At 26.5% G+C, this 27,682-nt stretch overlaps 1 protein-coding gene across 5 annotated transcripts in view; it reads left to right on the forward strand.

The window, feature by feature from the left end:
* The first annotated feature begins 8,184 nt into the window (after positions 1-8,184).
* LOC135927638 (uncharacterized) overlaps positions 8,185-27,682 on the forward strand; it is a 34,505-nt gene continuing 15,007 nt past the window's right edge. For 4 of the 5 annotated variants that reach the window (XR_010572133.1, XR_010572132.1, XM_065463755.1 and 1 more), the window contains exons 1-14: positions 8,185-8,317; positions 8,358-8,486; positions 8,529-8,651; positions 8,778-8,862; positions 19,426-19,506; positions 20,778-20,883; positions 21,252-21,573; positions 21,955-22,201; positions 22,852-23,353; positions 23,547-23,583; positions 24,691-24,803; positions 26,484-26,548; positions 26,825-26,918; positions 27,312-27,508. Coding sequence is in view for 3 of the 5 variants with exons in the window: in XM_065463755.1 (XP_065319827.1) it covers positions 8,244-8,317; positions 8,358-8,486; positions 8,529-8,651; positions 8,778-8,862; positions 19,426-19,506; positions 20,778-20,883; positions 21,252-21,573; positions 21,955-22,201; positions 22,852-23,353; positions 23,547-23,583; positions 24,691-24,803; positions 26,484-26,548; positions 26,825-26,918; positions 27,312-27,508 (2,175 nt within the window). In the remaining 2 variants the exon portion in view is untranslated. Of the gene's footprint in view, positions 8,318-8,357; positions 8,487-8,528; positions 8,652-8,777; positions 8,863-19,425; positions 19,507-20,777; positions 20,884-21,078; positions 21,164-21,251; positions 21,574-21,954; positions 22,202-22,851; positions 23,354-23,546; positions 23,584-24,690; positions 24,804-26,483; positions 26,549-26,824; positions 26,919-27,311; positions 27,509-27,682 lie in introns of those variants that run through there. The other variant, XM_065463757.1, reaches the window with a different exon arrangement.

Consider the following 27,682-nt stretch of genomic DNA (forward strand, 5'->3'; position numbering starts at 1 on the left):
TTTTTAATTTACAAATTAGTTGAAAATTAAATCTGAAAATTTGAATGAATCTTAATTAATAGCTCATTAATTTTTTAGGATCATATTTACTATTTACTTAAAAATTTTTAAACTTTTGTTAGGAAATGTGAAGATAAATTCACCTTTAGCTTATTTTTCTCTTTTATGGAGACTGTTGTTGTAATTATTTAAAAATAATTATATATATTTTATATAACATGTCAATCAAATATTTTAAAATTAAATATATTTATAAGATTGATAATATTTTTATTTTATTAAATTCTTGGATAATAAATAAAAAAATTAGAACTCAAATTCTGATCTTAAACTAATGGTGCACATCAACAGATGATTTATTTATTCTGAGTTAAATAAGTTATTATAAAGAAAATTTATTCTGTGACAAGGTTCACATCGTAGAAGAATTCTAGAACAGGCTTTCTAATAAATAGTCTCATTAGGAAACACAAATAAAAAAAAAATTTTATATTGTTTCCTAAATTTAAAAAATAAATTTATATATATATACACAACGCAAATTTTGGATAATTAATTATAAAATAATTAAAAATTTTGGTAATAAAATTTTCTTTAATACATAAATAAAAACGAGGGGCTCCATACATCTTACCTTCAACAAATAATTATAATACAATGGTGATAGGAGAAGAAGAAGATTTTACTCAATATGCAATGATGAGAGAACGATCACAAACTCCTATAAACAATATAAAATGTTTTTTATGTGGGAGATTAGGACATAAGATTATAAACTGTCGAGCTAACTTTGGATCATTACCAAGAAAAAGGATATGGAAAGTTCCAAGTTTCGCAGCCAAAAGGAATCGTCTCAAATTCTGACACGAATAATTTTATGAGGCGTATCCGAAGAGTCACGAAGAATTTTTTCCACGAGATCTGGGGCTAAGGATCACTATTCAACATCGGAAGCTGAAGCCTCCTCGAGAGAAATACAAAAGTTTGAAGATATGCTATTAGCCAACCCTGAAGAAGAAAAATTAGGAATCAAACCTATATCTCATCCCAAATAAAGGGGTGGGATGTTGTAAATAATGATAATTAATTTTAAATAATTTTTTTTTTAATATTATTTTTTTTTTTTGTTGAAAAATCATTATTAATATTTTTGTTTGGAATTTTTAAAATAAAAAAGGTTTTCGTTTTTGTAATTTTATCTTAATATATTTTTTTGTGTGAAATAATTTGAATAAAATAAAGTGGCAACAATCCATCTTTGTATTATTTAAATAAAAATAAGTTGTAACAATTTACAATTTATCCTAGAATAATTTAATTTTAAAAATAAGTCGCAACAGTATTATTGGAGATAACTCCAAAAAATATGTTATGGAGAAAAAATCTCTGAAGTACAAGTTAAATTGAATTTCTATATAAAATATTAATAATTTGTAATATTTCGTAAATAATGTAATACTTTGACAATTGGTTTTAATATGACCTCCTATAGTTGCATAGAAAATTTAAGTTATAGGATCATCTGTTAAGTTCATCTGTTATATTGAATTTCAATATAAAATATTAATAATTTGTAATATTTTGTAAATGTATATATATATGTTTATTAACATAAAACTAACATTTAACATTAAAAATCCCAATCAATATTAATAATTTGTAAATAATATATTATTTTTTCCAAGCATCCAAGATCTTAATAATTTAAAAAGATTTTCTAAAATTTTGAAAACCAGGCCAATATTAATTTTGAGAAATATTGTTTAAGACCAGTCCATCTCATAATAATTTTGAAAACCAAGCCAATAATATTTTTAAGAAATATTTTTGTTATATATGCATAAAAAAACATGTGAATTGGTGATTATTGTCATTTTTCTATAGTACACTTCACTTAAATATTAAATTAAAGTTTACAAAACATATTTTAACCTTTACCTTGAAAATGAGAAAGCCTGGGCAAACCACTTATTAGAGAATCATGACAAAATAAGGTCTACCCTAATATTATTATAAAAATTAAAAATATTACCTCGTATTATTGGAGATAACTCTAAAAATAAAGTTATCGAGAAAAAATATCTGGCGTACAAGTAAATTGAATTTCTATATAAAATATAAATAATTTGTAATATTTAGAAATAATGTATTACTTTGACAATTGGTTTTAATATGGCCTCCTACATTTGCATAAAAAACGTAAGTTATAGGATCATATGTTTGTATAAAATAAATAAATAAATCAACAAATTAAAAAAATAAAAATACGTAAATCGGATAGTTTTAAAATTAATATTGAAATTAATGAACAAATTGTTGATATAGAATTTAATAAATTAAATAAAATTTGTGATGATATATCTGTTTTAATAGAGATATATGGTATAATTTTTAAAGACACTTTGGGATGTCTTAATGATTATCAAGTGTATGTGAAACTAAAATAGGGATTTTCACCTATTTTTTTAGCATGTTGACGAGTTCCTTTTGAGTGGAAAAAGGAAATTGAAGGCGAATTAGATCGTTGGGTCATATATAGTATTATTATTTCGGTAGAATATAGTAAATGGATCACAACATTGGTTCCTGTTCAAAAATAAAATAGAAAATTGAGACTATGTGCTGATTTTCGTGTAAATTTAAACCGGTGGGTTGTTGAAGTTAAATATCCATTGCCCAGAATTGAAGATTTGGTTTTTTGAAAAGTGCGAAATATTTTTCTTTACCTTTAAAGGAGGAAATTTGTAAATTGTTAACGATAGCGACTTCTAAATGATTAATCTCATTTAGCGTTTGGATTAAGTGTGTCAGCATCTAATTTCCAAAGTACCATGGCATCTGTTTTCCAGAAGCTAGAAGGTATATTTTATTATATGGATGATGTTTTGATAACTGGGGTGACACCAAAGCAGCATAATCAACGTCTTGGAGAAGTTTTTAAGATAATTCGTGATAACGGGTTGAGAACTAACAAAAAAAAGTGTTCTTGGTGACCGATATAGTGTATTTGGGTCATCATATTAATGGGGTTAAAGTGAAACCTCTTGATAAAAATTTAAATAATATCTCTAATATGAACAGGATTGCCATGTCTCCCTCCAACAGCGGGAGACTCCCGCAATTTTTTAGTTTACACGCAGACATCTCTCTCCCGCAAAACTACCACAAATGGAAACCTCCCGCGAAAATCTACAGCAATTTTTTAATTTCTCCCGCATTTTTTTAAAAGTATTTTAACGTTTTTAAAATATTAACAATTTTGAGAGACAGTAATTGATTATTTTTATATTTTAATAAATTTTGAATATTTATTTGAAAAACATGTGCAGTTTATAAATTTTTTTCTATCCTGTCTTATTTTTATCTAATAATAAATCAACATCATTTCATTCATATAAGTCAGTACAGGGGAGTATATCACAGCGATTGCAATACAAAAATATTCTCCAAAAATAATATTGAAATGAGTACAATAATATCTTATTATGTATTTAACTTAATACGTGATAATTAAGCGCCTATCCCTATAATGTTATACACACACACGGTAGATTTCCAAATGCGGTCGTTTGCTGGACATTCGCATAAAATATATTTTTAATTTTAAAATTAAAATCGTTTTTTTATAAAATTTTATCTTGTTTACATTCTTTTATATTTAAAAAAGATCTTTGGTTTTTTTTATTATTATATTTTAATAAATCAAGATAAAAATATTTACCAACTTTGCATTTATAAAAAATAATAAACGGATAATTATGTCAATTGGCCAGCAAAAAATTTCTTTTTAGCAATTTTATATTTCTACCGCAATTTTCATATTTCTCCCGCAAAATACTAAATTTCTCCCGTAATTTGAAAATTTTGACTTGGCAACCCTGAATATGAACTAGCCAAGTAGTAAAGCTGAAGTACAGTCTTTTTGGGGCAATTGCAGTATAAAAGATAGGAGTTTATTTTGAGTGAAAAATTGAACAACTAAATGCTTTTTAAATTTTGAAGAAAAAAATAGATGAAGAACATATTTTAGTGTGTTTTAATAACGATTTAGAAATAGTCTAAGCCGTAGATACATCTAATAAAGGTGTCAGAGGAGCGTTATTACATTTAATTTATGGTTTTCAAGAATTTTTCATGAAGCTGTTATTGAATAGGAAGCCTTAGCGGTTATTTTTGGATTAACCAAGTATCGTGAATATTTACTTGGTAAAAAATTTGTTTATATTGATCATAAACCTTTGATTCATTTGTTTGAAAAAAATAACAAAGAATTAATGATGTCCCCGACATTACATTGTTGAAACTTGTGGGAAGATTTATTGTGGAAATTAAATATCGGCGAGAGAAAAAGAATCATTTGTCAGATATTTTGTATAGATTAGGAACGGGGTGTGCAGGTTATGAAATAATTGACAATATAATTATAGATAGAGAGGATGTATTAGTTCGTACTCTATCATATAGTATATTAAAAAGAGATCCTACAATTTGGAAAGATCTTAAATTAAATACCTACTGAGACAAGGATTTAAATCAGTTAAAATTGTGTTTAATGGGTGAAAAACATTGGAAAAGCAAACATGATTCATATAAAAAATACAAAAAGAATTTTCAATTGTGGACGATATAATGCATGGAAATCGTATAATACCATGTAAATTGCGTGTGAGGTTTTATGTTTATTGCATCCAGTCATCAAGGCAGAGATAAAATCATGGGCGCGTGAATATATTTGGTGGCCTAGCATGAATTTGGAAATTGAAAAAATTACAAACAAATGTGTTCCATGTAATACCTGTGCATCCATGCCCCGTAAAGAAATGTGAAGTGTGTGGCTAAAGTCAAGTCAACCATGGGAAAGGGTCCACATTTATTTTTTTGATAAGGATAAAAAAAGATAAAAAACATATTTTTAATTGTTGATTGATAATTTAAGGGGAATGAATATGAAGAAGTTCATGGGTTAATGAATAAGTTTGGTATCAAATAATTACAAAAGTTGTGGTCAAAATTTGGAATTTCTGAAACAACTGTGTCTGATGAAGGTCCAGCGTTTATAAGTAAAAATTTTAGACATTTTTGTACTTCATTACAAATAAAACTTGTGTTAGCTCTACCATATCATCCTATCTCTAAGGGTCAAGCTGAAAGTATGGTAGCCAGAGTGAAAAATTGAATTTAAAAGGCCAAACAAGAAAAAAATAAGATTTGGATGGCACAGTTATATTATAATAATTCCAAAAATAAAAGGGGTGTTACTCCTGTTGAATTGTTTCTGGGTCGAAGAACAAGATTGCCCTTAGATTTTTTAAAACCAAAAGGCAATGCTATTATATTACCATGTGAGAGAGTAAATATAAAGCTGTGGGATATATTATATGGACTAGTGTTTTCGACAATAAGAATAAAAAATAGGAGAAAATGTGGGTAAAAATTCAATAGTATAAAATTTGTAAGCGGAACTATGAGAATTCGCCACAATGATCATATAAAAAAAGGGGAATAATAAGAAATGTGAAATTATTATTAGATGTATATAAAAAAAAATGGTATCTTAATTAACCCAAATATTTCTAATATTATTAGATGCATATATAAAAAAGATGTATATTAATTAACCAAATTATTTCTGACTCAATTGACTTTTTAGATATTATTTTAATTATATCTTAGGAATCATATATTGTCTTAATGTGATAAAGGAAAGGAATATTAATTGACATTAGATATTAATTCTATTATACCTTAGCAATTATTGTAATTTCTTAATTTGATAAAAGAAGATTATCTAAATTTTATCTTCATAATTGTTGTAATTTCTTAATGTAATAGAGTATATTATTTCAATTCCTTCTTTGTAACTGTTGTCATGGTAAAATTTATTGTAAGTTTATCTGTTTAAAATTTAATTTATTATTATGTGTCAAGTGTAATAATAAATAAATAATAGAAGAATAAAAAGAAACATATAAGATATTTCATAAATTTAATAGATAATTTGTTAAGTGAATTCATTTAATTTTAACATTAAATTTTTGATATACATACTAAGTGATGGTATGATAGTATATACATAGTATACACATGAGTGAGATTGTTTATTAATGTGTCGAGTACTTATTTAATTTTTTGATATGCATATTTGTGATATTATATACACAAGTGTGAAAGCGTATATTAATTAATATCATTATTGTGAAAGTGTATATTAATCAATATTATTATTATTTTTGAAAAATTAAAAAAAATTAATAAATCATAATATTTTTTTCGTAGAGTAAAAATGTTTTTTTTTGAAATTAATTAATTAAATATAATAAATTTAAAAAAAATTTTTGGATTAATTTTATATCGTAATAAAAAAATATGTATAATAACGATATAATCTCAGTAAACTGCGAACCCTTTTATTTACAAATGATAATTATTCCAAAGAAACCAAAAAAGTTGCAAATATATTGGGGACAAATAAAAAAAAATAAAATAATTAATAAAAAGAATAAAAAAAATACCAAATATGCCATGCAAGGTCCGACATCTTCTAATGCACGAGAATGTTTTCGATCCCATTCCTTTCAACATCTAATGATGGATTGTGATGTACCATCTTATGCATTAAATCAGCAAAAATCAATATGTCATATTCAAAAGGAGAAAATGAGGCCAATGGGTTCAAACAAGTATAACCAGGATCTAAAAAATGTCTAATCCAGAAATGCAACCATAAGACAATATGAGGGTTTCTAATGAATTATCAAAGGGATGAAGAAAATAAAAATAATAATGAAACGATTGAATACTCAGAAAATCAAAGCCAAAATACATTGATAACAAATATTAATGAAATGGAAGAAGCAGCGCTGCAATGAAAAATAATCCATACTTAGTTTTATATGAACTTAATGATTTTTAGATTCTAGATAGTATAAATATACATATATTGATTATTTCGACGATATATGTCCTTCTCCCGTTAGGGGTGGACATGTTGTAATTATTTAAAAATAATTATATAGTTATTTTATATAATATGTCAATCATTTATTTTAAAATTAATTATATTTATAAGATTGATAATATTTTTATTTTATTAAATTATTGAATTTTAATCTAAACTCAAATTCTGATCTTAAACAGAGACAAATCACTCTTTAGCCAATTTTGACTTTTTAAAATTTTAGACATTAGTCGTTATTGTGATAGATTATATTTGTATAACCTCAGTGACAAAGCGTCAAGTTTACTATTAGAGAAGCAATCGATAAGTTTTTTAAAAATTTATATTTAGTCAAACCATAAAAAAATTAAAATATATTAATAAGTAGAAGTCTTTATTTTTGGTAAAATTATCAAGTAATGAATTATAAAAATTATTGTTAAATTTAAAAAATTTTTAATTAGTTTTTTTCAATGAAAATCATAAATAGATTTAAAATTAAAATTTTTTTAATTTTATATTTATTCTTCAAATATTAGAGAAATATCAAGGGGAAATAAATAATACTTATATTTTATTTATATATAAGTTTTAATAATATATATATTTTAGTCTTAATATTTTTATTATATATATATTTATTTAAATTATACGCTCATACATATGAGATAAAATTTGCACTTAATTACTTTTATTCTTTAGATAAAAAAGTGTTAAATAAAAGTTTATCAATGTATTTTAAAGGTATATATAAACAGAAACAGATACCTCTGATATAGTATATAGAGATAGACCGATATTTTTTATCAACTCTGATAGTCTTAATAAATCTTCAATAATATAATTACAATTATTAAACATTAATTATTGCTTTAAAAAAAAGATTTATTTAAAAGTAAGGAAATAAATATAATAAAATAAATTTTTTTCTCTTTTATATATTAAAAAAATAAACATATTTTTATTTGCTTCCCCAATGTTTATTTTTTAAACGCAAAATTACACAATACATTTGCATGATTTTCTTTATATTTATTAAAAAAAATAGGCAATATTAAATTTGCATCCCTCATGTATATTTTTTTTAACATAGAAAATATAATTTTTTTAACGTTGATACGTAATTCTTCTTAACGTAATAATAATAATATTAATAATTTTTTTTTTAAGGAAGCTTCGATACTATATAATTTTTTAAAGATTTTTAATGTGGATTATTAGTTTAATTTTTTGGATCATATGGGTGTAAAATTTTTAATAAAAAGCGTAATTTTACTTTACCCTACCTAATTTAAGGGTTCTTATAATGTTTTCCAAAAATAAAAGAACTCAAAGTCCTTTACTAAAATCTAAGCATGCATACTCTTTAGATTACCTAAAGTATTAACTATCTATTTTTATCAATATAGCAATTATTAAGATTATTATACAACATACTCCTCAAAAATCAAATAATAACTGAAGAAAATAAAGATTTATTAATTGAAACTCTTAGATCAATATCAGAATTATTGATATGGGGAGATCAAAATGATCCATCATTATTTGAGTATCTATATTTTTTATTTGTAATATAATAAACTTTATTTAGTTTTTTTCTTGAAAAGAATATGTTATTATTTTTCATATCATTTGCTAAACAAGATTTAATGGGAGGAAAATATTTGAGTGTGCAATTGCTTCAAACTCTGAATATCTTGTTTGAAAATATTAGGTAAATTGAAAATTATATGTTTAGTTTATCATTATTTTTGACATTTCTTTATATCTTATAGCTATTTAAGCTATAATTGTTGTTATTGAAATATATTTCATGTTTTAATTATTTTAATCTTTATAGATCTGACACATCTTTATATTATTTGCTTTCAAACAATCATATCAATACACTTATTCAACATAATTTTGACTTTACTCAAGAGGAAGTAAGAATCAGCTTATTTAATATATTCATATTTATTCAACTAGTTTTATAGTAAATATTTTTTAAAAAATACATTTGAAATATAGATAAACTATTGAGAATTTATATATATACATATAAATATCATAATTATTCACTCCAAAATTATAAAAACAAATGATACATGCTGAGATATATTGCTTAAAAATTTGGTGGGGGGAGGGGGCTATTTCATATTTTATCAAGAAATATATATACAAAATCAATTTTTTTTATTTTGAATATTAATACTATTCTATTTATATTCTATTCTAAAAATAAGGTCACAAAATACCACATATATTTTTAGAAATTTAAATATATATAAGTATGAATTCAAAATATTCTATAAATCTTTCATTTTTGGGGGTTTATTTTTCTCCATTCTTTTGTGATGATTCATTTGTCATATTTTGATATATAGATCGTAATCCATTCTGATATTGAAGCTCCATTATTTATGTACATTAAGTTTTAGTATTTACTCTTAAACTTGCTCAATTATCTACATTGATCAAAATCATAAGATGAAAGCCCCTTTCACTTTCAGCAGTACTGCAGGATAAAGTATCCATAGTTAAGACATTTTTTAAAGAGTTTAATTAGAATTATTTGAAAGTTATTAATGATGGCTCATTATATGTTTTAAATTAGTATCAGGAGGTTGTTATAAAATAATGAGTGTTTTTTAGGGAGTAGAGGTTGGTTTTTGGATGGGTGTGCTTCTTCTGTTGGACTTACATAATATTTATTATTATCAACATTTTTCTGATAAATTTTTTTAAATTTTAGTCAATCAAAAATATATCATTGGCAAAATTGATTATTCTTATCAACTAATAACCGACTTATTTGGAAATTTCATATTCTATTTAAACATTAAAAAGAATTTGTTAAATTTGGACTATTTCTTGCCTTTAGTTTTGTATCGGTTCAATCCTAACTGTCAAAAAAATTTGCTAAGTTTTTTCACGATTGAGCTATCCTTTAATTTCATAAAATGAGGCTAAGATCATGGTTTTAAAAATTAAGGTTAGCCTTTTTAGAGTTAGCTCAAAACCTACAACAAATGAAGCAATTTATCACCGTACTTGTTGATGCTGAACATTCTGAACTTTAAATAAAGCAGAAGTGATTACAACATAAAATTTCTATAAAAATAAAAAATATTGAAAAATAAAAGTTTTTGCTATTTTTTTCTATGTGACTATAAAAAAATATAAAAAAGATTTTGACTATAAAAATTTTAATTTTTATACAATAAAGAAAAAAGGGATTTAAATGTAATACTTTTGAAAAATTTGTAATTTTTTGGGTGGAGGGGGGAGGTGTGGATCGGAAGGGCTCAACTAGTGTTGTAATAGTTACATTATAAGTTACTTTATACATCATTCATATAATCAGGGTTGGGCAAATTTTCAGAAAATTGTATTCGGATACAGATACAGATACTTTATAAAATTTTGTATTTAAGATACAAGATACTAGATACTTTAGAAAAATTTCAATAAGATATAAGATACAAGATACTTGTATTTTTTTTAAAAAAAGTATCTAAGATACAAGATACTTTTTTAAAAAACTTTAAATAGTCAAAATCAAAATGTATAAAGCTTTATTTCTTATCTATAATATAAATTTATAAAAAAATATTTAAAATAAATTGTAGAAAATAACAAATTTATTATAAAAGATAATGCGATATTCCATTTAATAATTATATAATTAGTAAATAATAATAAATCAGCATCATAAATCAGCATTATTTTTTAATATTATTAATTTTTCAAATGATTTATCGTTCAATCTTTGACGATTTGGTCTATTAACCATATTAGCAAAGCTAAATAATCTTTCAATGGGGGCTGAGGAGGGTAATATTGTGTTATATTTAATAAATATTTCTTTTATATATTTAATAAATATTTCTTTTATATATTTATAACTATTTAACATATTTATACTCCGCATGTCATCTTTCATATAATTTAGTACCTCTATTTCAATATCATTTATTGAATTATTAGAATTGGATGTGGTACTTTTAAGGCAAAAGTAATCATCATTTTCATCAATTGAAGATTTTGTTGAAGTATTAATTTTAATATTATTTTTAAAAACAATTAAAACTTGTAATAACAAATCCTGAAGGTATTTTTTTTCTTTTTCACCATCAATTCAACGATTTTTAAAATAGGGATGAAAAATAGTTGCCAAAAATGCACGTTTAACATTGTTATCAAAATCATATATATTTTTAAATCTTTTATTTAAATTCTATGGCAACAGCTAATGGTTTGCAAAATTGTAGATTGGTTTGAATTAAATTTGTAATTTTTTTTTAACGACATTTAAAATTGGAGCTGATTCTCCATAATAGCAGTTGATTTCACTCTGTATTTTGTCAATCGCTATAGCCAATGGAGCCATTATATTGCAATATTCTTCTAAATATTGAATTTCAATAGTCTCTTAATTTAGGAAATTCTAATTTTTGACATAATTTAGGAAGTTCGCCTTTAAATTTTAATAAACTATGAAGATTATCATACAAACTATTCCATCCAGTGCAACAAGGTGTAACTAATTGTTTTCCTAAAACTGGTTTGATAAGTTCTGCAGTTTTAGGCCTATTATTTGCATTACATAGCTTAGTACTATTGCAGGATGATGAATTTTAGAAATGTTAGGAGAATCCTTAATAGCTCTCTCGACATTTGTTGTGGCAATTAGACTTATCGTATGGCACAAATAACGAATGTGTTGAGGCAATGTTATTGAGGCTTCTTTAGACCCTTAAATAAACAAATAAATAATTTTATTTGAATAAAATTTTTTACAAAATTTACAAAATTTACAATATCATAATAAATTTTAAAGAAGTATTAAATTATACTTTCAATGTTTTCGAATTCTATACATTCATCATCATTGATATCAAAGTCATTCTCTTCAGCTACATAGAATATCCAAACTCCTTGAAAGCTTTCTTAAAGTTAGAGCCGTTATCTGTAACAGTTGCTATAACTTTTTCGTCAATACCAAAGTCACGATGAATTTCTTTATTATGATCATCTTGAAGTACTTCAAAAAATTTGCCATTAAGTATGCTTAGTTTAAATTTATTGTTATAATTTTCGGTTGAAGATTCATCTGAAGACGAAGATAAACATATTATTCTATTTTCTTCTTCCATGATTTTAAAATAGACAAATATAAAACGATTCAAATATGGTAGTTCTAATTGTTAGCAAATTGCTATATGACGACCAACGTCATATATCAAAAATTATCTTAAAATATCTAAATTTTGATTAAATTTTTCATTTAAATCTTAAAACAATATCATTTTAAATTTTAATACTATTTAAATTAACCAATATAAATTTTTTTTAAAGTATCTGTATCTTTTTGAATACAAAGTTGGTTAAGATACAAATACTTTTAAATATATGTATCTTAGATACTGGATACAAGATACTTTCCAAAATTTTAAAATGTATCTTAGATACAAATATCCGCGATACTGCCCAACCCTGCATATAACGCATTTATTTACTGAACGAATTTATTTAATATAAAAAATTATGATATCCAAATTATAATAATTTGCAATTTATTTATATAAAAAAATAAGCAAACCGAAAAAAATATCGGAAAATAGAATATTTATATTTACATCGAATAAAAATATCCTATATATTTGCAATAAAAAAAAACATTTATTTTTCATAAAAATTTGAGTTTAATAAATGTTTATTTGCTTTTAACAACAATTGGATTAAAATTTTTATCTAGGAGACGCGCTCGTTTTTTTCCAAAGATGAGCTTCCCTAGACTGAATAAACTCTCTACAGGAGCCCTTGATGTAATAACACTATATTTAATAAAGAGTATTTTTAAAATTGGAAAATCACCATATAAAGATAATGTGCTGTTATAGGATTTAATAAAATTTTCACTAAATTAATCATTATCAATAATATTTTGACGCTTCAAATCAAAAAATCCAACTACATCTAATGATGTTTGTTGCGAAAATGAGCCATTTGTGTTAGATTCACCGCGAGGTATTAAAGTTTAATTAAATTTAAAATTTCCATCTTTTTTGATCTATTTCGAGTAATGTTTCATCCAAATGTTTTATATATTGAGATTTTTAAATTTAATGAGATAAGAGACATTACAAATTTATATTAATTAAGTTACAAAAAGTATGATCTGGTTACAAATTTTAAACCAAATTGATATAATTATCCTGATACCTAGGTACTTAAAATCTAAAAATATATTTAATATTAAATTTAAATAAGGATAAATTAGAAAAAGTTGCTCTATGCTAAGAGGTTTTAGACTAGGGTGTAGTGTTGTTAAACGGCTCATTTTGAGCAGATTTTTGAAAACGGCTAACTCAATATTTCATTCAGAATAGTATTAGGCAAGTCTTGAATATTTTATTTGTAGAAGGAACAAAGGTTTGGACATCTATTAGCGAAATCTCGAGGCTTAAGCAATATTTTTCTGGCTAAAATATTGAGTTAGCCGTTTTTAAAAATCGGCTCAAAACGAGCCGTTTAACAACACTACTAGGGTCTTAGTAAAAAATTAATAAATGTTTATTTATTATAAAATGATTGATATTTACAATATTTATTGACCTTAGTAGCCTTTAATGAATATTTTGGATTACCTTTCAATTAATATAATGTTTAGTTGAAATATAACTTAGGTTTTTATCAACCTATATTTTAATTGAAATGCCTAGAGAGATTATTGCTAAACATAGTGGAGAAAAAACACTTATAGTTTATTCTTACAATGAATTAATTTAACCTATAAATAGTTGATATTATAATTTCATCAGGTTAAATTGGTCACTTCCAAGTAGAATTTCAATATGAGATATATTTAATAAGGTGATTAAGGAAAAAATAATACATAAGGAATTGAGTTAATTATAAAGCTTAGGTTTAGATAGGAGAAAAAAGGGAAACTTAACTTATTTTCAATTAACTTAATTTAGATTTGATATAGTTTGTTCTATTTAAATTAATAAGATTTATTAGGTTATACTGGTCACTTCCAGGTAAAAGTTTGGTCCAGAATTAAGAATCATCTCTTGACCAATCATCTAAATTTACATACAACACTTCTTCATTTCAACAGACATTTGTTCCATATAAAGATACTAGTATCAAAAAATTGTATCATGAAATTAATTTACTTAAGACATATCCTTGTACATTTAATATTATTATGTACCACATCGCTTATTATCATCAACTAATCCGATTGGAAATTATTTTAGTAAATGTTGCATGGTATTTTTGAAATCCTCCAATATTAAAAAATAGGCTTATTTATTCCGAAGGAAATGAAAATATATTAATTCACATTTACACAATTTAAAAAAATAAATTTAATTTAAAATAAATTTATCGCAACATATTAAAAATAAAATGAATTATTTTAATATATTATTTAGATTTATACTTACATATTTTAAAAGTAACTAGTTACTTTTAGCAGTTACATTGGTAAAAATATAACTAGTTACAGTTACTAGTTACAATTTTTAAAATATAACTAGTTACAGTTGTAACTAATTACCTTAAAAACACTAGGCTCAACCCCTCCTCAAATTTAGAAAGGAGGCTAAAAATCAAAAATAAATTAGTGGGAATGGGGCTTAGCCCACCGTCGATACACCATTTGATACAGGAAAAAGCACACCCTCTAGTAATTTTAGATACAACAGAGATACGCCAGATATTTTTAATTTCTATTTAATAGGATGAAATGTATAAAAAAATTTTTTTTGCAAAAACCTTAATTACAACAATGAGCTGATTAAAAGGAGTTTGGGCCAAGACCATACCCCACTCTCATGAACTGCAGATGTATTTAATTACTTTAAGGGCAGGAGAAAGGCAAATGTTAATTTAGTGAGCGCTATAGCCCTATAATCGCAGAATGTAGTTGGGTTTGTGATAAGTTGCATAGAAGATATAAATTCCAGTCTTTTGTTATTATCCCATAGCCTAATTTTATTAAAAATTACGACTAGGAAGTGTGGTGCAGCATTAGATGCCGCTTTGAGAGGTTCCCCAGTGATGTTATCCAAGCCTGGAGCTTTGTGATTTCTTAGTTTTCTGATTTCAGTTATTGAAATTGTGAGTGGATTTAGATGTAGATTGATCTTTCGACTATATTATAATCGGTCTTCTTGATTCAAAAATGTTCATGCAATAGTCTATCCATAGTACCATCTGATAATTCTGGTCTATTATGTCTTTATTTTTTTCTAGCCGAATGAAAGTAAGTTTCTTAAAATCTTTGATTTGCATAAATATTTAAGCTTACTATAAGCGTCAAAAAGCCTATATTTCCTATCATATCCATATCAATCTTATATGCTTTCCTAACCGTGAATATTCTTTTATCACATCTTAGTGATCTTTGGATTATTTTCCAGTTTCAAAATTACCTCTTGAGCTGAGTTCCTCAATTTTTGCATAGGTGTGGTAGTTTTGCCAATCTCTGAAAGGTGTGGCCTATTATACGTTAATGCAAACTTCAAACCAACGATATTGATAAGTATATAGTCACCGTCAAATAGTAAAGATAGACTACATTTTCTAGACCTGTCAAAAATTTGAATTGCCCCACCAAGGAGATACAATATAATACTGTTGTATGATCTTAACACCTTAGTGTTGTTAAACGGCTCGATTTTTAAAAACGGTCAACACCTCAGGTGTGATAATTTTGCTCATAGATAGAAAGGTTTGGGCATCTATTAAAGAAATCTCAGGACTTGCGTTATATTATTTTCTCTAAAATTTTATTTAAAATTGGCTAAATCGAGCCTTTTAAAACCATACTAGCTGAACGTTTTCCTGTAAAAACCGAAAACTCAACATTCTTTACAAGGGGTTTTTATTCGTATTTAAGCATGATAGCTTTGATAATACATCCATTTTGGCGGGCTTTAACAAAAATTAAATTTGCCGATCGATTTAAAATTAGGATAACAAAAACTAGTTCAAGTTCAAAGTTTTACATTAGAAAAAGGAGAATATTATATAAATTAAGTCTATTTTTTTTTAAGTGATACCACCCGGATCAAATTCAAAGGGATTAAGAATTAGCGCTTTTAGCAATTTTCTTTCCAATTATTCGCTAGCTATTTTTCATTTATTACTTTTATATTATTTTTAAATAGAAAATGAACGCACGTGATTTTTTTTATAGTTAATTCATTTGAAAAGATTTATAAATTATAAATAATACATCGATAACTTTTTAATAAAATAAAAGGAATATTTAAGTCGAAAAATTATTTTATTTAAATAATTATTTATATAAATCTTTGGTGGGAAAGGACTTAAAAACAATTAAAAAAGATTTTTTATTTCTTTTATTAAAAAAATAAATGGAGAAACCCAAAAGATACAATCGAAATTTTAATGTTATTAAGATCAGTTATCAGCAGGTTCAGAACCTGGCCAGTTTATTTCATCCAGAGCGGGTCATAGAATCGTATAATTTTTAAAATCCAGGCCTGGCATAAAAATAAATATTTTTTTTTACAAAATCCTTACTGGGCCGTTAGATAAATTTAAATTATGTTAATTGAACTTATACCTTTTTTTATATTCCTTAACATAAATTTCTTGCGATACGATAATTATTTAAATTAAAACGTTAATTCAATTTTTGTTCAAAATAGCTAAATCATTTTTCCAATCGTTTCTTTAAATATTATTATTTTTTCAGCCAAATGAGGTCCGAGAAATATTTTTATGGAATAAAAAAAACATATTTTTACCATGGATGCAGACCGAACCTCAATTATTAAATTATTTGTCACCTGAACCGAGCCTATAAATAGATAATCATTTCTGATTGAAAAGTATCAGTAACTTTTTTTTAGATATTTTTATATATATTGCTATTTAACGGTGCCAGATACATAAGTTAGTATATAGGATAAGACTGTTCTCAACCAATTTATTCTTTCATCTTATAAATATAATTTGACGAGAATCTTAAAAATATTTCAATTGTATGCCGATCAAGTATCTTTAGGGATAATAATTTAAATGTAAAAATCAGGTATATTTTTGCAATAATAAAATAAATTTTAGCTGCATTTATGGGTTAATTTAGTTATAAAATAAATGAGCTCGAACAATTTGTATAGATTCAAACGGAATTAATATTAATATTTACACCGACCGAACCGAAACCGTTACAATTATCGGAATCCAACCCGTTCGTTAAGGTTCGGATATCTTCCGATGTTTTAAATATTTTTTTCCTTCCCTAGTAATTTCCTTCTCAATAAAATTTCCCAACCCTAAAATAGATTACTCTTTGAAAAATCATATGCATTAATTTTGTTGCTTATTTATTCAATAACTTATTAAACATTTTATTTATTTATAAATAGGTAATTTTTTTTTTTTAATGATATATACTTTATTAATAAAAATATTTAATACATTGAACGTTAAAAGTAAAACATATATACGTAATTTAAAAAAATATATATTAAAAATGTCATGTAAACTATAAAATCTATATAAAAAACTGTATAATAAAAAAAAAAAATTAGAATAGTGAATTGTATGTTGGGTGGGAGGAGGTCAAGAAAGAGAGCCATGGATGGCAATGCAGTTAGATCTGCATATATCAATAGATATGCGCTGTCTGAGATAGAAGCCTTCCTGAGGATCACCAGTGATGGCGCGGATTTTTTTACCGAGGGTTTTGAAGAAGGATAGGTCATGATTGCCAAAGGACCCGGTTGTGTCGGATACGATTGGTATGAGATTGCAATTTGTTAGGGAAGTGTATTTATTAATTTTCTAGTTTTCAGCTCGCATGAATGAGTTCTTATTAAAGGAGAAAGCAAATCGGTCGATGCAGGTATAGTCCCATGCTAATGAAATTCCATTACTCCATGGTATTAATGTCAGCCCATCTGGACGTATATTATTCTCGGTTGAGAGGCAACAGGGTTCGAGGGTTGCTGGAATTTGAGCTGAGCGTAGAGCACGGAGAATGGTGCTATTAACTGCACTGTGTCGAGAATGTCTACCTTTAGAGAATCGACAATGAAGAGGATGGTGTCCAAAACAATCAACGGGTTGGGAACATAATGTACATGTGGAGTTGGCCAGTATATTACAACCAAGACGGAGACCTATTGCTATGCGTAATTCTTCGTTTGTTAAGAGAAGTCCTAAGTTTGAGCTGGGCAAAGCTTCTAACCATTCATAGCCCCATAAGGAAGGCAAAAGTTGTGGAACTTGCAGTTGTGGGAGAGAGAGATGATCAACTGTAATGGGAGATAATAAATGTGAAAGGATTGATTGGGATCCCTTAGAAGCAGCACTCGATATTAAATATTCAACGGAGTGGCGTATTAAGGGAAGATCCCAGTCATGTTGCTTTCGTGATGTGGGGATTGGAGCGGAGAAGTAATTCTCTTTCCAGATTTCTAAGGCGTGGAGAAAGTGGGAGTCTGTGCGATTATTGTTAAGTGATAGCATAATTAAGCCGGAGCTTGATTCTGAGGCTAAAAAAGCAGCAAGGCTGAGTGACACGGGTGATCTTAAGCCAAGACCCCCAAATTTCGAGGGTAAGGAGGCCTGCATCCAAGAATTAGGGCTGAATTTTATATTAAGGATGCCTTCTAAAGAGTCTTTGATTGTTGATTCAATTTGGGTGAGAATTTCCTGGTATAAGAAAAGTGGGGCAGAGCGGAAGGCGTGTTGGATTTTTGGGATAAAGAAAAAGTTTTTGAGAAGGAAGAAAGCTTGATGGTAGGGAAGGACTGACGGAGATGTAAAATAATCAAAACTGTAAAACTCTGGCCCTTAGCTTTTAAATTAAAAATTTTCTGGGTTGGGCCAATTGGGTCGGGCTGGGTTTGAAATGAAAAATACATTTGAGCCAAGCCTAAAAATTTACCTCCCCAGGTCTCTGATTTTATTTGTATTCGAGAATACATCTGTTCAAGATGTCGGTCAACAGTATTATACTTTCTTTATTCAAACATTTAGTTTATTTAAAAATAATAATGATAATGATAATAAAATTTTTTTTGGCCTACCCTCATAAGTGGTTTGTTCAGATCACCTAAGCTAAGTTGTTAGCCTAAAAAAATTTGACTTTAAATATCTAAGTTGAGTTTAATTTAAAGTTTGAGGCTATTTTTTAGGATTAAAACTTGTCGAAATCTAGGAGTTAGCTAAAGATAGATGATTTAGCAATGTTACATCCTAAATGAAACAAGTATTTTCAAAATTGGCTTAGCAAATATGATTTATAACCTCCTAATAATATTTACTCGTTCAAAAAACTGTATTTCAATCTTAAACACAAACACAAGATTGACATAGAATTTATACCGAACCTGCATTTTAAAAATTCCCTTAACCCGTTTAAATTGATTTTAGAAATTCGTTACCCCTGAATTCTCATATCGATGTTTTTTTTATTCTAACGTTAAAATATTTTTTTTATAAAATTAAAGATTGTGGGCTATTATATATCATTCTTGAAGACGCTTTCGATGAAATTGAACCAGCATACTATCCATTTCTTCATAAACGAAGTAAATTTCTGTTTTTCTTCAAAAGATTACTAAAATGCTTATTTTGTATACTTCACCGCGAATTCATACTAACTATGAAAACAGGGTTATTGGGAAACGAACATTTATTTTATTTACATCCCTCTTATATACAAATATTTTTATTATCCAATCAAAAAGATATTCATCAATCGCATCATGATTATTCTAAAATTTAACGATTACAATTAAAACCCCTAAAAGGTTATTTTATTTTTGTTCTATATACAAAAATCGCGCGATGAAAATTTAAAATTTGGACACAACCTATTTTTAAGATTAAATAAGCGTTTAAAATATATATTGAAGGGTTAACTATGGATTCGCTTTGCACCACTTAACCACTCTCATTATTTATTTCTTACCTTTAAAGATTGGGTCTTTCGAAGTAAAAATAAATGTATACCATTCCCAGTAACCAAGAAATTTAGAACCATTTTCTTTTTATTATATTTTACTTTTTAATTTTTTTTAATGATTTAACCAATAAATAATGGAATTCGGTTATCATAATATTTTTTTCTCTTGGTTCTTGGGGTAAAAACTGTATATTATATAAAAACAAATAAAATAATAAGGCAAAAATTCTGAGTTATAGATGAAAATTTTTAAGGTTAAAAATAAAAAAAAAATTATTGATTATTTTTCGATCAAATATAATAAAAATATTTTAAATAGAACGTATGTAGGATATCTAGGGGAAGTTTTTATAATTCGTAAAAAGAATATTAGCCCTTCGACTCAAAAATGTATTTGCCAGTTAGCGTAACAAATTATAAGAATCAATGAAATAGATATAAAAGCAGCTATCAAAGAATTTACATCCCGATCGCTACCTTTATCTTTAAGTTTCATAGTGTATTTTTAATTCTACATGGTCAGCTATATTTAAAAAAAGGAATAACTCAAAAACAACCCATTTTTTTCAAACGTCTACATACACATTACTCTAGTTACCATTATAAGTTATATTCTTAAAAGGGAAGGGAAAAGAAAAGAAGGTTTCAAATTTTATCTGTATTGATAGTTCATGTACATAAATTATTATAGTTTGCTAAATTTTTTGTACTCTTAATTACCTAGTGAGGTTTAAAATTAACCCTCCGGAAAAAATGTAAACTATTGATGAAGTAATTTAAAAAAAATACTTATGATTATCTTTTGCTCTGTAGATTAAAAATGGAGGTTATTGATTTATATCTTTTTTTAACGTAGATGACCGTAATTTAAAATAAATTCATAATTATCACAAGCACTCCAACGAATTCCCACTTTATGCCGAAGCCATCAAATTTTACAAAAGTACCGAGCCTATGGTCAGGATAGCCGTGCAAACTATAACCCTTAATATCTTTTCAAGTACAGTTTTATTAATATTTTTAATATATTGATACTACTATTTCAACTGTAATAAATTAATAGATAAATTAAATTACAATATTTCAGGCTTAGCAAAATAACATTATATAAAATTTTAAAAAAAATAGAATTTTCCGCTTTAATTTATTTATAGTATTGTCACTAATTATAAGTTTTATTTCATCATTTTATCAGAACCGTTTGGTTCTTTGTGAAAAATCCATGTAAACCTCACCACTTCAGGCGGTCTATAATGGAATGAATTGGTTTCATTTACACGGTAACTCTTGCAAACGCATTTTTTTTTATTCTTCTTTGCCATCTTGTTTCTTTTTTTAAATATATATTTTAAATAATTTGGGGAAAAGTCAAAGACAAAAATGCCCGCCAACAGATAACAAAATGCAGTGCCACCTATTTTTACGACCTCTCCTCCAGTCTGGAATCGAATATTTTAAACATCAACAGTGCTCTCGCGGAACTCACTAATCGCATCACTAACATTTTAACCGAAATTTCGAGCGATAGACCAGCCAAAATGGACGTCAAAATTTGCGACGAAAATGTAAAAGGGAAAATTCCCGAAAAAGGAAAGACGGAGCTCAACGAACCCGAGTTAGTCCATGATGGTGATAAGAGAATAAAAAAGGGTTACGACGCTCTGGATTTGCGAAATATTTTGAGAAAAAAGTGATCTTATTTTCTATTATCTCATCCTGATTCATTTAAAACATTTTTTTCTAGTCATATTGTGTAGCTTTTTCTAAATCTTGCGACTTTTTTGAAAAATAGGTCTTGAAAATGGAGGCCATTATATGATTAAAATGCCTATTTATTTAAGTTGAAATATAGTTCACACATTATTTGTAGAACATCCGTTTCCTTTTGTATAATTGTTTATTGGCCAGTTTTAGAAAATGTGTTAATGTTTAAATTATTTTCAATCCGTGCTTTATAGCTAAAAAATTAATCAAACTGTATATAAAGGGATATAAATAATTACTTTACGAAAGTACCTTTTATTATCAAATAAATTTATCTCCCTCGCCACCTCCTCCCACACTTACAAAGCTGTACTCCTTTACTCGAAAAACTTAACGACCTTACCATTGACCACTTGGACAAGTTGCATTATATTTACGACATTTTTGAGTGCAGTGGAAACAAATTTTCGGCCTTGACCAGTCTCCTTAGCGAAATTCTGGTGAACAACGTGTTCGTTCCACTTTACTTGGTCCCGCTATCGCCACCGCACAATCATTCTCCTCCTTTACCTCATCATATCCAGTCTGATATGGACAGAAGAGATGGAATACCTGTAAGATTTATTGGAGAGATATTGCGACGTGAAGAATTTAAGAAAATCAATACTTGAATTCTGTGATATATAAAATACTCATTGTCTTTGACCTTGGGGGGTTGCAAGTTAAAACTTATAAGTTTCTCGAAGATCCAATTACAGATCATATCCATATTCTTTGAATTTTGAGATTGATCATATTTTAAAAATGAACAATTCTGATAATTTATGACTTACGAAGGGGGAAAATTTAACAAAAAAAATTGCCGCCCTTAGCAAAATTTATATATTTTTTCTTCTCTTGATAATTTACATAATATAAAATTTTTGTTTTAGTTTATTACAAATGAACCAAAAACCACATATTTTGAAAATATTCTGGCACCTAAAAATATATTTATAGTTATCAAAAAAATTAACAAGCATGAACAAGTTTGGGAATATCGTGTTCTGATTTTTATAATTATCACAAAGATGATGTAAATAAATCCTAAACCATAAAATCCTAAAAAAAACTTTATAGTCGTTTTATTTCTCTTGTTACTCCCCCCCCCCCCACCCCAACTAACTACGAAAATGAAGTAAGATTAAAATATTATAACTAATGATTTAATTCATCTTTTTCAGTTTTTTTAATAATTCCCCAAATAATGTTTTATCTCGCATAGCATACCAGCGCTAAATCGATGTCGCTGACTCCCGAAGTATCTCTTTTCCTGTTAACACAATGTTTCGAAATTTTCGGAAGCAAACAACATCAATGTATCGATAACTTCGCGAACATGGAAAATGAAAAATCGATTCACGCTTCCAAGCTCGTCAATTCCATGCTACAAGAGTTGATAGACCTTGTGTTCATAAACCCCAATCCCCTACAAATCATAATGTATTGCTGTGATATAAGAAAGTCTTTTTCCTCATCGCTCATTCAAACTTTTGACAGTGGTAATATTTCCCTCGACAAAACACAGAATATGGCCAACGATCCTAAAATGTGCGAAAGTTTTGCCGATTTTGGTGTATTGAAAACGGCGGCAAGAGATAATTGGAAAAGTGGAGAAGATTTGCTAAGCAGTAAAAGTTCGAACGATCTTATAAACGCGGAAGTTTACCAGAACATTGTGCCGGACGACAAGTTGTCTATGAGTTGCTTGTCCTTAGGGCATAAAGGTTAAATTTTTGATAACCTACTTTTTTAAAATGATTAACGTTCTTTTTCTTTTTTATTAGAAAGAAAGAAAGATAGGAAAGAAAGAAAGAAATGGAAGAATAAAAGCTTAACCTACCTAATAAACAAAACATGATAAGACTATTTTTTTTATAATTATAATTTACAAAATATAAATAAATAATATGTATGTAGATGAAGATTACCTCTATTCTCTCAAAAAGAAATTAAAGTAAAACAAATTATGGTATATTAATTATAAACTATTATTTTTATTCACTTAAAATAAATTATATAATGGGTAATCACAGACGTTTTGTCATTTATTATATTAATGGGATAAACATAATTTTTCTTGAAGAGAATGATATATTCATATTAAACTTTTCAGCATTTAATTAAAATCGTATTTTTAACCCTATTCGATCTTTAATTTAATATAGGTCCGGTATTTTTTATTTAATATAGGTCCAGTTTTTTTTATTTCGATCCGGTCTTTGCTAAGTTTAGCTATTAGAAATCTGCAATGTTCAACCCAGGTAACGCCTGAAACTTTTTTATTCTCAACAATAAAATTATAGTTAGATTGGTGTGAGGCCGGGAAATGAATATTAATAGGCTAGTAGGTTTTTTTGCCCATAATCTTGAATTTTAATTTAATCTCAAAACATGTTCAAATCATTATTGACAAAAATATGACATATTATGTAATGTATTAGCCTTATTGATGAATTATGATTTTTGATAGAAGTGATAATCCATAAAGTATAGTGTTTTTAATTTAACCACAAAACAGTCGTTTATTTTGGCATATATTTCGGGTTAAGCCTTGTATTCAAAAAACATAAAAAAATTATAACAGGGCTGGGTATAAATTGGGTTGGGCGAAAACTAAATCCTACTGAAAATTTAGCCATTTGCAAAATTTTTAAATGGCATTAAAATGTTATGCCAATTTTTCAGAGTAGTTTAATCTTCTAGAGCCTAATATAATACTTATAAGTTGTATATTTCTAAAGTAATATTGCACCAAAATATACTAATTTAAAGTTGGTATTATTCTTTAATAATATTGCATGGTTTGGTTTAAGTGAAACTAATATATTAACTAATTTGTTTAGATTTTATTAATGGTTTTATATTGGTATTGAGTTACCCTTACCCTCCATTCGTTTATTGAATAAATAATTATTTTATACCCTGTTCCTTCGATAATGAACGATCCATTTATAGTAATCAAGTTGTTTTGACTCTGCAATTTATTGTTATATTGATAGTTTATCATTTTACATTTGAAATTAATGGTAAAAATATATATTGCTTATACATTTATTACTAGTCCCATATATAAAACCTTGTTGCGAAATTTTGACATGGTGCCCAATAACGCGAATGAAGATGGGAGGATATTATTGATCCTTATTTTTATTTCCACAGTCTTATCGGATTCAAGTTTTTTAGATGAATAATTTAAAAAAAATATGGCGATTATTTTTCTGTATTATATTGATTACTTTCTTCTGCTATTTCTAATGAGGTTTTATTTTTCATAAGAAGAAAATTAAATTAAATTAAAAGAATAAAATTGAATGACCTTATGATAATTATTAACTAACTTATATTCTTTTTAAAATTAATTGAATGAATGAATGGTTAATAACCATGTGTACCGATCAATGATATATATTTGCCTAGACGGACTATTCATCAATTTAATGCGTATCAGCTGATAAACGATTATGGTTTCTCATGTGAATAATTTATATTAATTTTGTGAAAAATTTTTAATTTTAAAAAATCAGTTTCATTGTTTTATGTATAAGAATTCTTATAAGGGAAATCAAAATGGCGTATCACCACTTATTAATTATTTAACGATGTTTTAAAACAGGGATCCGAACCCAAACAAATATCTGTTTAAGTTTAGTTTTAGATAAAAATGGCGGTTCATGGTTCTAATTCGGTACCTAAAAAATAAAAAAATATCGGTTCTGTTTGAATCTAATATTTTATTAACATTATTGAGGTCTAGAGGGTTGTTTCTTTTTATGTAACGCTCAAGATTTTTCGTGGTTACCCTATCACATTTTGATATGTCATTTATAATACAATAAATGTAAATAATTTATATATTGGATTCGATTTATTTCTAAGCATTATGGCCATGTTCTAGAATATCAACAAACAGCCAAAAAAGCAAAAGAAAAAATTTAAAAAATAAAAATAAACAAACACCAAATACTTAAAACTAGAGTGTTCTAGTTCAAAAGCTTTTTATACTAGACTGAAAAGAAATAAGTATCAAAATTAAGTCGTCCCAGGACACGACCTAGGCTTAAAAATATTTAAATATTGTAAAATAGTGATATACTAATGGTTCAGATAGAAAATCATTTAACGATTCAGGTTTGGTTTAGGTTCAATAAAAAATAGCGGGGTTTTAACGGTTCAGGTTTGGTTTGAATCCCTGTTTAAAGCGCATTTTAATGTCTAGGTAAGTTCTGTATTACCATCTGCTAATAGAGGAAAGGCTGAATCGATTCGATTTTACGCAACGGTGCTAGAACAGTTATCCACCGACAAAATGTCCTGGATTTTTTAAAATATAAATAGTATTGATATTATAAAATTTTATTAAAACAATTAATTTTTTTTAAATATACCTTCCTAATCCATATCAGGTATTAAAAAATATTTTTATAAATCAGATCGATCTGATCTTTGAAAATAACATTAAGTAGGAAAACAAATGTCTAGAAAGATTAGAATACCCCCCCCCCCCTCCCAATATCCAATTAAATATAAAGCAAAGGGGCTATTCAAATTAAAAAATGCAATATTTATTTTTTTAAATCTATGATGAAATAAATATTAACAACAGTGTACCATATAATTTTTTTATCGCCATTTTGATATATCCTATCGGTCACTGTGATCAGGTCTATCCGATATTTAATAATCAGTACATCCCTCTAGTTAATAATAAAATATATAAAATATTCACATAAATTCCATTCGGTTTGGATTTTTAATGATACATCTTTAAATAATGATCTTTAACTAGTATTTTTAGGATTTTATACTTTTCAATCTGACCATCTAAGAATAAATTATACAATTATATGTTTTAAGACATTTCAGACCTTTGTTTCAACTTCAATCCTTCAATGATGTACGATATTCCTCTTGGGATAAAGGTATATACATAACATATATATGTATTTAAAATTTGTGCTCGTTCATGTAATAATCTTTCCCCCAAATAATTAGAAATTCAATTGAAACCTTTTATTTAAAAAAAATTGTTGAGTTTTTATTCAAAACAAAACAGATGTTAAAAAATTGTGTCAAAGATTGGAAGGGTTTATATCCATATTTCATGTATTTTGAGATAATTTTATATTTATAAAGATGAATTCACAAGAATTCTTTACTATGTGAACTAAGGTTAGATTATATTTAAATATTTTTAGACTCGAGAAATATCCGATTTTTCCGGCCTCAAAATCAATACTGGATTGATGATGGAAAAATTGATCAATTTTATATTCGACTACGTAATCAAAGGTATTTTGAAAATATAGTTAAAAAAGAAAGATTTATTAATAAGATTATTGAGAATAGACTCTTACTCTACACATATTGTATATACTCCCATATATTGTATAGATTATAATCTGTTTGATTTATAATCATCCTTAGACCCCATAAAGACATAATAGACTTGAAATTGCATTTTCACTATATTTTTTATATACTGTTATATACCATAGAAATTCACTCGTCTTTTTCATTCACTTCAACCTATCATCATCTCTGGTTTATCTTAACATCGTTATCTTTTTTTGTCAATTTTTTTATGTAAAAATATAATACTTCCTTTATATTAAAAAAATAATGGAAATTTAACGGTTAAATTTATATGTGTATTTATTCATGTTTTACTTCCCTTTTCCCCAGAATACACAGGTATGAGACTAGTGACCCTTTCTTTGGCATTATCCAACCTCGTGGCATTATTAGCTCGCTATACGGTAGATCCCGATCTATATGTCAAAAAAGCTGGCAAGGAAAAGGCGTTCATGATGGACAACGGAATCGATCAACTCATTGAGGCTTACGACGTTACTTTGACTCGAATGGTTAACGCTTTCAAGGTTTTTATCTATAAATATATATCTTTTTGAAAATGGTACCAGACTTCTCTGTTGTTCAGAAACGCTTAATCATTTGGGGAAAATCTTCGCTTTCACCATGCACATTTCCTAAGAGCAATCTATTTATTTTTTGATTTCGAATATCGATAAAATAACCCGGGGTATTGAAATGTT

This window comes from Gordionus sp. m RMFG-2023, chromosome 3 (assembly GCF_954871325.1).
Source record: "Gordionus sp. m RMFG-2023 chromosome 3, tfGorSpeb1-WG-v2, whole genome shotgun sequence".
In the NCBI taxonomy this organism is placed as follows: Eukaryota; Metazoa; Nematomorpha; class Gordioida; order Chordodea; family Parachordodidae; genus Gordionus; species Gordionus sp. m RMFG-2023.